This window comes from Sus scrofa, chromosome 13 (genome assembly GCF_000003025.6).
Source record: "Sus scrofa isolate TJ Tabasco breed Duroc chromosome 13, Sscrofa11.1, whole genome shotgun sequence".
NCBI classification, from domain to species: Eukaryota; Metazoa; Chordata; class Mammalia; order Artiodactyla; family Suidae; genus Sus; species Sus scrofa.
Genome location: NC_010455.5, coordinates 8,563,191 through 8,577,159, shown reverse-complemented (window position 1 = coordinate 8,577,159; position 13,969 = coordinate 8,563,191). Strand labels below are relative to the sequence as shown.

Here is a 13,969-nt window from a genome sequence, read left to right as displayed (position 1 = left end):
TTATCAAAACATTAGTACTTCTTTTGCAGGCAATTAATTTTCTAGGTTAAGGCTCCCAAGCATTTGATTACACTTTTTTCATTTTAAAAATTATAGTTGATTTACAATTTCTTCAATTTCTGTTGCACAGCAAAGTGACACAACCACACATAGTTCTCTGAGCTGTACAGTAGAACCCATTGCCCATCCATTCCAAACATTACAGTTTGCATCCACCAACCTCAAACTCCTCATCCAACCCCCTCCCACCCCACCCTCACCCCAACAACCACAATTCTGTGCTCCTTGTCCATGATCTGTTTCTGTTTTGTAGATGGGATCATCTGTGCCATATTTTAGTTTCCATGTATAAGTGATGTCATATGGTACTTGCCTTTCTCTTTCTGATTTACTTCACTCAGTATGAGGATCTCTAGTCTCATCCATGTTGCTGCAAAAGGCATTATTTTGTTCTTTCTATGGCTGAGTAGTATTCCATTGTATATATGTACCATATCTTAATTCACTCATCTGTCTATGGACATTTAGGTTGTTTCCACGTCTTGGCTATTGTGAATATCTCTGTGGTGACATAGGGATGCATATGTCTTTTTCAATGCAAGTTTTGCCCAAATATATGCCCAGGAATGGGATTGCTAGATCATATGGTAGTTCTATATTTAGTTTTCTGAGGTACCTCCATATGGTTTTCCATAGTGGTTGTACCAGTTTACATTCTCACCAACAGTAAAGGAGGATACCCTCTTCTCCACGCCCTCTCCAGCATTTGTTATTTGTTTACATATTAATGATAGCCATTCCGATCAGTGTGAGGTATGTGGTTTTGATTTACATTTCTCTAATAATTAGTGATGTTGAGCATTTTTTCATGTGCCTGCTGGCCATCCATATGTCTTCTTCAGAGAAAATTCTTTGATCTGCCCATTTTTTCAGTTTGGTTGTTTGTTTTTTGTTGTTGTTGAGTTCTGTGAGTCATTTATATATTTTGGAAATTAGGCCTTTGTCTGTTGCAGTTTGCAAAGATTTTCTGCCATTCTGCAAGTTGTCTTTTCATTTTTTAAATGGTTTCCTTTGCTGTGCAAAAGCTTTTGAATTTAATTAGATCACATAGGTTTATTTTTCTTTTTATTGACCTTATTCTAGTAGGTGGATCAAACAAGATGTTGCTGTGCTCTCTGAGCACTCTGCCTATGTTATTCTCTGGAGGTTCTGTATTATCTGGCCTTATATTTAGTCTTTAATCCATTTTCACTTTATTTTTGTGTATGGTCTTAAAGAGTGTTCTGATTTCATTCATTTACATGTAGCTTTCCAGTTTTCCCATCACCACTTATTGAAGAGACTCTATTCCTTCCATTGTATGTTCTTGCCTCCTTTGTCATAGATTAGCTAACCATAGGTACTTGGGTTTATTTCTGGGCTCTCTATCCTATTCCATTGACCTATATTTTTGTTTTCATGCCAGTGCCATATTGTTTTGATAACTGTATGTTTATAGTATTGTCTGAAATCAGGGAGCCTGATTCCTCCATTTCTGTTTTTCTTTTTCAATATTGCCTTGGCTATTTGGGGTCTTTTGCATTTCCATACAAATTTTTAAATATTCTGTCCTAGTTCTGTGAAGAATGTCCTTGGTAACTTGAGAGAGGTTGCATTAAATCTGTAGATTGCCTTGGGTAGTATAGTAATTTTGACAATACTGATTCTTCCAATCCAAGAACATGGTATCACTTTCCATCTGTTTGTGTCATCCTTGATTTCTTTCAACAGTATCTTAGAGTTTTCAGAGTACAGATATGTTGTCTCTTTAGGTAGATTTATTCCTAGGTATTTTATTCTTTTTAATGTGATGTTAAATGGGATGGTTTGTCTGATCTCTCTTTCTGATTTTTCATTGTTAGTATATAGAAATGTAATTGATTTCTGTGTATTAATTTTGTAGCCTGCAACCTTGCCAAAGGCATTGATGAGTTCTAACAGTTTTTGGGTAGTGTCTTTAGAATTTTCCAGGTATAGTATCATGTCATCTGCAAGCAGTGATAGTTTTACTTCTTCCTTTCCAATTTGGGTTCCTTTTATTTCTTTTTCTTCTCTGATAGCTGTGCTAGGACTTCCAAAACTATGTTGAAGAGTGATTGTGAGAGTGGTCATTCTTGTGTTCTTTCTGATCTTAGTGGAAATGTTTTCAATTTTTTACCATTAAGAATGATGTTATCTGTGGGTTTGTCATATATGGCTTTTACTATGTTGAGGTAAGTTCCCTCTATGCCCACTTTCTGGAGAGTTTTTATTAGAAACAGGTGTTGAATTTAGTCAAAAGCTTTTTCTTCATCTATCGAGATGATCATATGGTTCTTCTTTTTCAGTTTGTTGATGTTGTGTATCATATTGATTGATCTGCAGATATTGAAGAATCCTTGGATCCCTGGAATAAGTACCACTTGATCATGGTGTATTACAGGCAAATTTTGTCAAATATTCAGAGAAGAGTTAAAACCTATTCTTTTGAAACTCTTCCAGAAAAACAGCAGAGGAAGAAACACTCCCAAGCTCATTCTATGAGGCCCCCCATCACCCTGATACCAAAACCAGACAAGGATACCACAAAAAAAACGATAATTACAGGCCAAAATCACTGATGAACATAGATGCAAAAATCCTCAACAAAATATTAGCAAACCTAGGCATTTAATTTCAAGGGAAGCATCAAGGGGGAATCAAGGAATAAAAATGATTTATGAGATTGTATTCATGTCTACACAAGCTAAAAACTTCTGATCAAAATACCACACGGATAAGTTGAATGAGTTATTTGTTCTCATATAGACAAATTACTCATTTCTCCACTTTTCAAACTGTTTTGACATTGGGTGGTGGTATATTAGATGGAGGCAAACTCTGGCTTAAAATAAATAACCTTATATAAAGTGTCACTTATACATCAAAAAATATTCATCCAACAGATTATTGTGCTTTCAACAAATATTCAGTCACTAGATACCCACACACTTGGTCTCTTGCGCTTGCAATTCCCTAGTGCTCAGTGTTGACCCCATTCTACTTTTCCATCTCTGTTCTCTTGAAGGTATCACCTGGTCTCACGGATTTAATTACTGTCTATAAAATGGTGATTTTCAATTTAAATATGAAGCTCAAGCATCTCCCCAGAAATCCAGAGTCATATAGCCAAACTACTAAGGACCATTTCCACCTGAATATATAATAGGAATCTCAAATTAAACAGGCCTCACGTTGACTAGATGCCCTCTACCCAAACATGTTTGTCCACAGTCTTCTCCTTATCAGTTAATGGAAATTTCATCTTCCAGTTGATCAGTGCACAAATTTCAAATAATCCATTACTCACCCAACCCATCATGAAATCCTGTTGACCCATTTTTTTTTGTAGGTATAGACTCCATCCACTTTTTACTATCATTACTACTCCTACTCTGGTCCAAGCCACAATCTTTTTCTAGATTTATGCAAAAGCTGCCTAAATGATCACCTTGTATTTCTCTTTGCTCCATTTATCCATTCTTCATGCATCATAGTGAACCTCTCAAAATATGTTAAACAATGTTACTCCAAAGGTATTTTATATAAGTCAGAATAAAAGTCTAAATCCTTATGATGTGGCCCATCAAAGTCCTACTGAATTAGGTTTCATGTGACCTATTTGACTTCAACTATTAATATCCTCCTCAGTACCTACTCTGCTTTAGCACCTTGGCCTTCCTGTTCTTCCTGGTAACCCTCATTCATGTCTGCTTGCCCTTTGTACATTCTGCAGTGTTCTTTATCTAATACCTAGTAAAATGAATGGCATTCAAGAGACAGCAAATGTATTCAAATATGGAGTGAATGAAGAGATAAATAATGAATTCACTCATTAAATACTGATTTGTATCAGGTCTTGGAGATTTAAAAAAAAAAGCATCCTCTTTCATTTGGGAGACAAGTAAAGAGAAATTCCCACATGATGTTTAAGTGCTGAAGTAGGAATTAGATAATATGCTATCCAAAAAAAAAGGTGTTGTACCTCATTCAGTCATTGAGGTTAGGAAAGTTTCTCAGCAGAAATAATACTTGAACAGAGACCCAAAGTTGAACAGGAAGGAACTGTCCAGGTAAATGGGACAGGTAAGAGAAATAAAGTCTTCAGGGGAACTGTAGTCCTGCAGTTCAATTGGAGTGAAGCTTGTGAAGCATAAAGGATGTGTACATGGAGGAGTCATCAGGCGCTAGTTGCAAAAAGCCCAGTATACCCTGGCAGGTGAAACAGACAATGAAGAGTCTTGAGCAAGGGAATGATTTGATCATAGCTGTTTTAAAAAGATAATAATGGATCTAATGTGTAGAATGAGTTGGACTTGGGCAAGCCGGGAGTCGGGAACATTGGATAAAATTTTATTGCTGCGATATAAGTAAGAGATGAAAGTGGGCAAAAGTAAGGCTCAGGGGAAGGCAATGGAAGACACTAACAGGCTAAGTCAGTGCTAAATCACTGCTGCATTCAGCTATGAGAATTTGACGGGACCAGCAAGCTCACAAACTGTGGTCTGCAGGACTGCCTGGCATCTGTATTGCATGGAATTTAAGAACAGCTGCTAAGCATGGACACATTCAATTTGTGTAAACATTTTGCTCGAAAACACCATCAACCGCAAAGAATTGACTGCAGGCACATAGAAAAGTCAGATGTTTTACACACAATATGGTTGTAGTCAGTTATGTTCATTCATTCATTCATTCACAAATATTTATGGAGTCGCAAAAAGTGCCAGATACCCTTGTAAGGGTGATGGAGACAGCCAAGAACAACAAAAATTCCTGCCCTTGTGGAGGGGATATTCCAATGAAGAGAAATCAGAATAAACCGATGTCCATAGTAGTGGGTCAGATGGTGATGACTGCTATGGAGACTAAGAGGGAAGGGAAGGGGGTTAGGAATAGCCAGAGAAGGGATGAAGGCAGTCTGCTCCGTAAAAAAGGAGACTGGAAATAACTACCCTGACAGACTTTTGAGCAAGACTTAAAGGAGATGGGGGATCCAGGCATGCAGTTCTCTGTATATCTGAGCAGAGAGAAAATTCACATCTTACCATAATGTTTTCATTCCAGATATATTAACTAGTTTTAGGGCATCCTTTGTTTTACTAGTGAAAGGTAGTGATTTGATTGCACCTCAGAATCTCTCAGCTTCTCAGAGAGACGGAGAAAAGTCAGGGGGTATAAATGAGGTCTTTCCCTGGAAGCTGCTGGGTCCCCTCCTGGAGGTGACATATGGGAACATACTCTCAGGCATGGCCGGCATGTCCACAACCCCATGTCTAGTCAACATCAGCTGTGCCTTTATTTGGAGGTCATTTTGTTTTAAAATAAATGAGCCACTTTTTTTTTTCTTTATAAATATAATATAGTAAAATAAAATCATTTTAGAAGAAATAATAATAAATGTAAAGTTAAAATAAAAATCACTTGCTTTCCATCCAGAAATAAGCAACTTTTCTATCTGAAGTCTTGACATTCCAGATAGCCCTGAATTGGAGGTGGGTGGGGCATACATGTTTAAATAAAGCAGACACCCTCCTTTTTTTGGTTGAACAGAATTCCATTGCATGAATGTAACTAACACTCAGTTGCTTCTCTGATGCTATAGTCTTTCAGAGGCTACATGCTGTTCTTTCAGACCGGGTAGAAGTTGGAATGTTCTAGTACCAAATGGTCTCTGCCCGTATTTTCATGACCATTTAGATACATACATTTTTCTGGAACACTCAGTGATGTAATATGATTGCGGGGATCTTTACCCGAGCTATTCTAAGTGAGAAATTTAGAATTTATATCTTCCAGGAAAGAGCTTTCCTGGGGACCCTAACAAATTCAACATAGAAACAGTTAAGACAATTATTCTTTACTGACATCATTAAGAAAGTTGCCTCATGTCTCAGAGCCTCAGGCTCTTCCTTTGTGATTACAATATACACATTTCTGGTTCTCAGTTTGTTAGTAAGAAAGATGACATGAACGGAGAGACCTTGTGACTACAAAATGCTGTGCAAATACAAGGATGTTATTAATTATTAAGACAGTCCTGTACCGTCTTAAATCTCCTGTTTTCAATGCAACTCTTAAATGCTTACAGAGTCTAACTACAGAAAGTCAAAAGGACCAAAAACTCTAACATTGAACTACAGCGCCCCCTAGCCAATGTAGGCGGTCAAGACAGCCGATGAGCTTCAGGAATAAGTTCTACCACAGATGGTTCTTTTGCCTGAGGGAAAGGCCATTAATTGTACTTTTGGATGATGTCCATCTGTCCAAAAGGAAAAACACTTATGTATTTTCTTTAGTATTTTCCTGTAACATTCTTTTTATTTTGGATTTAAAAATAGGAGTAAAAAAGTAAATATTCTTTACTGTTTCAAATTTCTTCCTTCAAATTACTTTAAGTGAAATATTTCTAAAAGAGCATCACCAGATTTATCCTAAGACTCACTGTAATGTTTCTGACATATATATGATTATCTATTTGCATTCACTAAATTCTTTAGAATCCATTGTGGGGGAGGATATTGGCTCTAGTGCTTTTTCACTGAGTGGAAATATGGGGTGAACTTTCTTGCAAGATTGTACAGCAAACTGTCATAGCTTCAGCCCCCTAGTTCCACAATGCATTAAATCCACTAACAGACAGAGAATAGTCCAAAGAAAGACTGTGGCATATTTTCATGTCACGATGTAGAAATATTTGCTACCATAAAAACTCATATTAAGAATATATCAATTACTTTCCTCCATGGGCTACAGTTTTTCCTTATGTTCAGTTCTTAGTTTAATAGATTTTTATAGAAATGTTTAAGCTTAAATAGTCCAGTAGATAAGGTGGGTTCCAAAGTGATGAGTCCTTAGGAAACGAACTTGTTCTGTGGGTTTATTTTTGATGCTGAGCATTTAAGTATTAATGGGGGATTTCTTCCTAACACCCTTTTCTGTGTAAGATGAAGACTGCAATTCTTTAGACCATTGGAGGAGCCAGAGGCTTTGCTAAGCTTTGCTTTTCTTGACTGTTCACCTCAAATTTAATGGGAATGATTGTGTGTGTGTTTTATACTGGTGACTAGAATTATGACATAATCTTGGTTATCTTTTAGGCTAAAATGTCTCTCTCCTTTAAGGGTCAAAGATCATGTCAGCCTCAGGGAGTTCCCTGGTGGCACTTTGGGTTAAGGAGCTGACAGTTGTTACAGCTGTGGCCCTGTGGCTTGGGTTCCACCCGTGGCCTGGAACTGCTGCAGGATGTGGGATTGCCAAAAAAGAATTAATTTCAGCCTCAGTGTCCTTTCTGCTACCTACTCAGGGAAGCAGCAAATGTGATCCTGTGCAAGTGGAGGTGACTTTTATCACCATTTCTTTTTCTTTACATTTCTCTATCAACCCAGCTCAGAAAAATACTCAAGAAATAAAAATAACTCCTCACCGACTGCTGGGCTTCTGTGATCAAAACACTTCTAAGAGAAAACCTCTATTACCCTAACCATCGTCCCTTGAGTCTTTTATTCTTCTTTAGCTATAAACATCACAAACAACAACAAACCCTCAAGCCCACAGCAAAGAGAAGGCAGGCATAAGGCACAAATCCTCTTTCCACTGCCTTTTAAACTTGAGCGGGGGGAAGACTTGGTTTTGGCACGGATGATGACATTAGCGGGAGGGGCGGGAATCAAATGTGTCTAATTACATGTTAATGGCAGAACTCGCCTTAACCCCGTCCCCTCCCACACCCTGATAAATTTCCCCCGCGTGCGCCTCTGTGGATCCGGGGACCCTTCTCTCTTTAAGAGAGCCTCCGTGCCCCTCACTCCGCCCCCTCCCAGGTCTCCGGGCTCGTCAACGCTTCCCGAGAACCATGGTTGGTCCAGGCAGGCGATCGCAGCACCTCCCGGAGCCGCCGAGAGCCGGGGGTGGGGTGGGTGGGGTGGGGGGTCTGTTTGTAGTACTCTCAGTCCTGATGTCACAGGCGCGGCAAGGACATCGCAAGGAGGAGTCGGATTACAGTAAGGATGGGCAGTGCAGCAGGCAGCCCGAGCGCACGCTCCAGCCGCCGGGAACCATAGCCCGGGAAAGGCGCTCATCCCGCGGAGGAGGCACGCTCGGCGCCCGCTGCTCTCCACGCCGGGGACGTTTCCACCGAACGTAGCATGAAACGGCTCGGCTCTGCGCGGCAGCCTGGGGTACGAGCTGATGCTGAAGACGCCGCGGTGGGGTTCCAGCTGTCCGATTAATGAGAAACATAATGTATTTTGGTGAGTGTTGGTGATGTCATTCTGGGGCTGCCCAGCTCTTCATTGGTACAGCGCCCTTTAGCAAATCTTAAAGCCTCGGAACGTATTACATTAAACCTACCTCCAGTTGATAACTGGAGGACCAAGCTGGTGCAGCTCTCAGAGCTTCCTTTGTGCTACAACGGGGCTGTTTATTCGCCGTAGATGAGTTTAAGTTGGAAAAGAGGAGAGACGGGGTGGGGATGGCTAAACTTTACCTTGATTTGTTTGCATGAAGTTAATTTTTTTTAGCTAGGTGAGGAAGGAGAAACGGTGCGGCGTGGGAAACTCGTGGGCTAACTTAATGGAATGTAAAACAAAGTTCTCTACTATTGATGCTGTGGAACCTCAGTCAATATCGATGGCCCAGTAAGCATTTTGGTTTTTCCCTAATTCTGAGGCAGAAAGGGAAAACATTCTTGGGTGTGCGGTGCTTGAGCAGCTGAGAACACCCCTCCACTCCATCCCAGTTTTCCTTCTAGCTAGAGCAGCCTCGCACAAAACACAGATTATTTTAAACCTTTAGTGGTCTCGGAGCTGTTAAATATTTGTGCGGTTTAGTTGTGTACCATGGTGAAAAACCTCCCTTAGGTTTTCTGCTGAGCTGTCTGCCCTTCCAGAAAACATGTTGAGGCTGAGATCTGGGTGATCAGTGGAGCACTGTACTGGGAGCTGTGCATTTGCAGGGTATCGCTGCAACTTACTGCCAGGGGAGAAGGAAAAACCCTTCCGTAAATAGGAAACCAAGCATTAGGTGGAATACACTTTCCTCCGCCTTGAAATTATGCTTTCCTTCCGTAAGTTCCATCCCCTGTCATCACCTAAGGGCAACTATCTCGATACTAAAAGCTTCCTGGGAGCCACTGGAGAGGGGCGAGGGGAGGATTCCAAGATGCAAATGCTTTGGGTGGTGAGTTGGCTTGCTTTAAATATGAAAGCTACAGTCATTCTTCAATTAAAGAGGTATTTCGACAAACTTGCTTTGGGGCAGTATTAGTTTCTCAGGCATTTCTTTCTGAGTGTGTACTATTTGCTTTGCTTTGTTTTCCTGAGCCTTTGAAACATTTGGGAAAGTATGCAAAAGCTGAACGCTTTTAGTTGTCTTGACAGCAGTTTTGATTTCCCTATAATTTGTGTCATACTAGAAAAGAAGTCTTAAAAATAATTGAAATTGACTTGAAAGAAAGGCTCCTCATTTCATAGCCAAATTTAAAGCAGAATTCGGAGTTAAACAACACTCTCTCCGGTGGTAGTAACAGAGGTGGTAAGCGTGTTTATTGGTAATTAATAAAATAGAAAGTATTTATCGTGAATATGTTTTTGATACATGCAAAAACTTGTAAAGATCATATATCTTTGGGACAAATAACATCCAAAATAGCATTGGCCTCTCTTAGGGTATTTGAGGGAGGGAAAGGAAGATGATAATTTTAGCTTAAGTTTTTAGCCTCTTGCAACAATGTCTGATGTGATTGTGGTGAGGCCATAGCATCAACCAGAGCAGTGGTGTGGTCTAAAAGTACTGGTCAGAGGCCATCCATACTGGACTGGATTTTCCTGTGGCTCTTGGAGAAATGTTCAGTGGACTAGCTCATGTTATGAACTGCAACCTAGCCCAGCCTTCTTGTAAAGCAGGGTGATTCACAGGGCAATTAGTTGCACTGTGTAATGCAAGTTTTTAATAGCACACATTGAAATGTGATGTCCTCCTTCAGATGAAACTATATTCTTTTAAAGGCAAGGCTAAAGTTGCCCTCTGTGTCAGGAGCATGGTTCGGTCCGACCATAATTCCGGCATGAGATATGTTTTTGCTATTCTCGGAGGAAATCACGTGTATTTAGGAATGCTGTTTCTTTCAGGTTCTGTTAGGCAGCCCCTCGCTCAAGCTGTTTGACATCCAGAACTCTGGACGCCCACCTTTCTCGCATAAAATGTGTGGGACAGGAGCTAGGGCCAGAATTGAAGAATCCGGCCCAGGCATGTTAAGAGTCCACAGCGTTCAGATGTTGCAGATCCCTAAGACTGTGGATGTCTCTGTGTTGTGTAGGCACCTACGTGTTCTTGTGTGTGTGTGTGTGTGTGTGTGTGTGTGTGTCGAGGGGGTGGGGTGGGGGTGGATCCAGAATTTTAGCTCTTTCAGGTAATTTTTCAAAAGCAGGCTTTCACTTTGCAGTTGGTTACCAGTGACTTTCATCTTCATTTTCAGACTGCAAGGGGTTTATCAAAAGTCAGGGAGAACTGGGACAAAGGGGAAAAAAGCAGGTCTGCCTTCTTGGGCTTTTCCGGTTTTGTGGAGCTGGGGTAGAAGTGTCAGAAGTCTTTTGTGACTCAGCAGGGAGTGATGAAGAGCATGGAGATGCTGTAACACCAGGTGAATGGATATGCAAACAGGATATTTACTCCCGTTGTAAATAATTTGTCAGTGTTGCTCCCCCCACCCCCTTTTCAAGTATAACTGAAGACACTGCCTGGACAGGCTGGCCCCGGCCTCTGCTTCTCTGTAGGCTCCCTTCCTCTTAGGGGCTGAACACTTGAACCCTGTCCTTTCTCAGTCAGAGTCAGCTGTGTGTGTGCAAGTTGGTGGAAGATGTCATATTTCCAGTTCTCCAGAGCAGCTCTTGTTTTGAGGGTGCTGCCTCAGACACATAAGACTAATGGATCCTTTTAATGACTTAAGCCTCCCTCTTATCTCCTATTGAAATTTTAGTGCAGTGTTTTCAATAATTGTTCCTTTGCACTTACTGCACAGTGATTTAAGAGTTTGCTGTTCAGTCGCCGTGGATACTTTTGTTACTTATTCTATCCATCTTGCATTCATTACTTGGAGTTAAAAATAAGGTTCACAAGGGGAGAAAGAAGAGAGGAAAATCCCGGTCAGCAACCTGATTGGGACTGGCTGTCTGAGCAAGAGAAAACCATAAAGACTTAGGAAGCTACGCTCCCCGCCCCCAGGAATATTTGACATAGTTAAAAATTGTATGTGCCAAAGATGAATCGCCATTAATAATTGATCCGGAAATGAAAGCAAGCAGCTGGGAGACTTGTCTCCGGATGAAGGCAGAGGCTGTGGGTGGTTGTGGGTACAGCAGACCTGTCCTGTGAAGCCCAGTTACCGTCGGGTCAGAGGACAGTGATGGCATGACGGGCAGGTGCTGGGCTTGAGTGCATCCCAGGTATTAACCGGGTACTGTCTCCAGCTCTAAGTATGTCTGCATTGTCTCCCCCTTTCCATTTGACTCAACACATTTGTCCACTGCTGGAGTGGTGAGTGAGTGCCCGTGGTCAGGCCAACCTCACAAATTGTCCACGGTTGGCCAGAGAGGTGCTGTGTCGCAGCCTTTTGCCATCAGGAAAGAAAACGGGAGCATGATGGCACTGAGGGACATTCCGTGTGGCCCCATATCAACCAGATGGATGTGGTGGTGAGCTTACAGCCAGGCGGGGGTGGGGGTGGGGTGCTTGCTCCCCGAGAGTCCTGCTGAAAATGAAAGGACGAATGTTATACAAATGAGCACAACTTAGAGACAGATATTAGAGCTCACTTTAAATGCTACTATACATGGCATGTTAATTAAGCCTGGAGAAAAGGGCGAGCAAAATTTAGAAAGCGCGAATGAGCCATTCAAGTTCAGCATGGTGTTAATTATGGATCAGCTGTCTTCCTTAAAATTCTAGAAAAGCCAGAGAAATACTTAGTGGTGTGCCTATCGTGATAAAAAAAAAAAATAATAATACTTGAATACTTGATAGAGGAAGCTCTTAATAGCTAGAAAATCATCTCGTAGGAAAATTCTAGACTAGAAGCCTTTTCCCCTGCCTATAAGAGACACGTTTGTACATCGTCAGACGAAGGATTTTGTTTCTCCCTTGGGATCTTTAGAACATTCTCAAATCAGCATGCACAGTTTTGGTTGTGGCTGGACCATCAAGTTTCACCTCTAAAGCAGGATGTTAGAAAAACAGTTAAGTGGCAAGGTTATGAAGAAGGAAATGAGCAGAAAACAGCAGGCAGCACGAAAAAAACATTCTTTTTCTGTGTGTTTTTAGTGGAAACATTTAACTCGTCCTAATTAGTTTGTCCCGAGTGATCTGTTATGGGGAATTAGGTCCACTGAAGTCTTTGAAAAACTCTGGACGTCTTTCTGTTTCTGAGGCTGCCAGGGGGAGAGAATAACTCAGGAAAGAATTTGTTAGACCAGGTTATCCTTTTTTAAAGTTTGAAGTCTTTACCATTGTGTTTTATTACAAATGAATCTAAATGACAGGCAATAAATTACTACATAACAGAGATGGAGGGTGTGAAAGGTAATGCTGTCAGAATGTATCAGATGCAGGAAATCTAAGAGAAACTTCTCAAGACATGTGGCTTTCAAATTCATATGAATTTCTTATTTTCAGGAACCACGTTCCAAGTATGATCAAGATACCAGTAACATAGATTCCTTATTAGGACCCTTACATTTGAGCTGAGGGTTTTTATTTTTTTATTTTTTTATTTTTTTTTTTTAGGGCCTTCTTAGTTGCTGTAATTACATGGAAATGAGATGAGTTTATTTAAGGGATAAATTCCAAAATTCATGAGATAATGACGACTTGCAAAGTTACCCTTTTGTGGGTGGCATAATTGTTCCAAAAAACAAATGAAAAATTTAAATTAGTGGTTTCTGACTTCCATTGCCGAATATTTGGTCACAGCTGCTTTGGGCTGAATCCTCCCTTGATATGTTGGCGTGTGTGTGTGTGTGTGTGTGTGTGTGTGTGTGTGTGTGTGTGTTTAACACTGGATCATCAGATAGTGCCCTGTTATATAAATAGCCAAATATTTTTTTTTCATTCATTCTTTTGTGTATTCCTAAATCTTTTCACATCATTTGGAAGGTAAAACATTAAGTATTGATTTAATAAGATGGATATGAAACAATTTTTGGGCACAGATGGCTTTCAGGTATATCAACCATTATATACCTTAGAGGTTTTTACAGTCAAGTCATAAGGATAATTTTCAAGGCTTTTCCTGCCTAAGAAAGTGTGATGCTTGTATAAGCAGAAAACTATTTCTACTTTGACCTTGAGAAAGAGCTGTTTCCATTTGTGTTATACTATGAAAACCATGTCAAAAAACAACAAAGGTCATAGTCACCGCCCCCCCCCCCCCCCCCCGCCCCGGCTCTCTCTAAAGAAGTCATTACATATCATTTCCCACAAAGATTAGTTTTGCAACAGAATTTCACACATGATTGGTGGCATTAAGAGAAAATACAGCATAAGAGGTGGCTAGAAATATCAGGGCTTAAAATGGTTGAGATCATGCTTGAACCAAATTGCTAGGGTTGAAAATAGGAAGAAGCTTTGCTCTGTTGCAGCGTTAAAATCATTATGAAGCAGCTGGAAGTCAGCCTGAACTCCGGGTTTCGAATGAGAACTCCAGGTTTGCACAGCCTTTAAAATCGAAGGCATTGCCATGAAACCCTCTGGATTCTGACACCTGAAATGCACATGAACTTCTAGCAGAGCACTGGGTGGGATGCACAGAACCCCTTCTCTTTCTTAATGATTTATTTTTTATTTATTTATTTTTTTCTTTCTACCCACTTGCCATAATCATGCTTCTGTTAAGTAGGGAGGAAGAAGAAAAGTAACC

At 40.5% G+C, this 13,969-nt stretch overlaps 1 protein-coding gene across 4 annotated transcripts in view; it reads left to right on the top strand.

Annotated features, from left to right (window-relative positions):
• ZNF385D (zinc finger protein 385D) overlaps positions 1-13,969 on the top strand; it is a 979,895-nt gene that overhangs the window by 637,469 nt on the left and 328,457 nt on the right. Inside the window, exon 1 of one of the 4 annotated variants that reach the window (XM_003132072.5) lies at positions 7,744-8,309. The exons of 2 other annotated variants lie outside the window; for them this stretch is intronic. In XM_003132072.5, the coding sequence (XP_003132120.1) occupies positions 8,288-8,309 (22 nt within the window). In that variant the 5' untranslated portion in view covers positions 7,744-8,287. Of the gene's footprint in view, positions 1-7,743; positions 8,310-8,335; positions 8,697-13,969 lie in introns of those variants that run through there. One more of the 4 variants, XM_021069747.1, reaches the window with a different exon arrangement.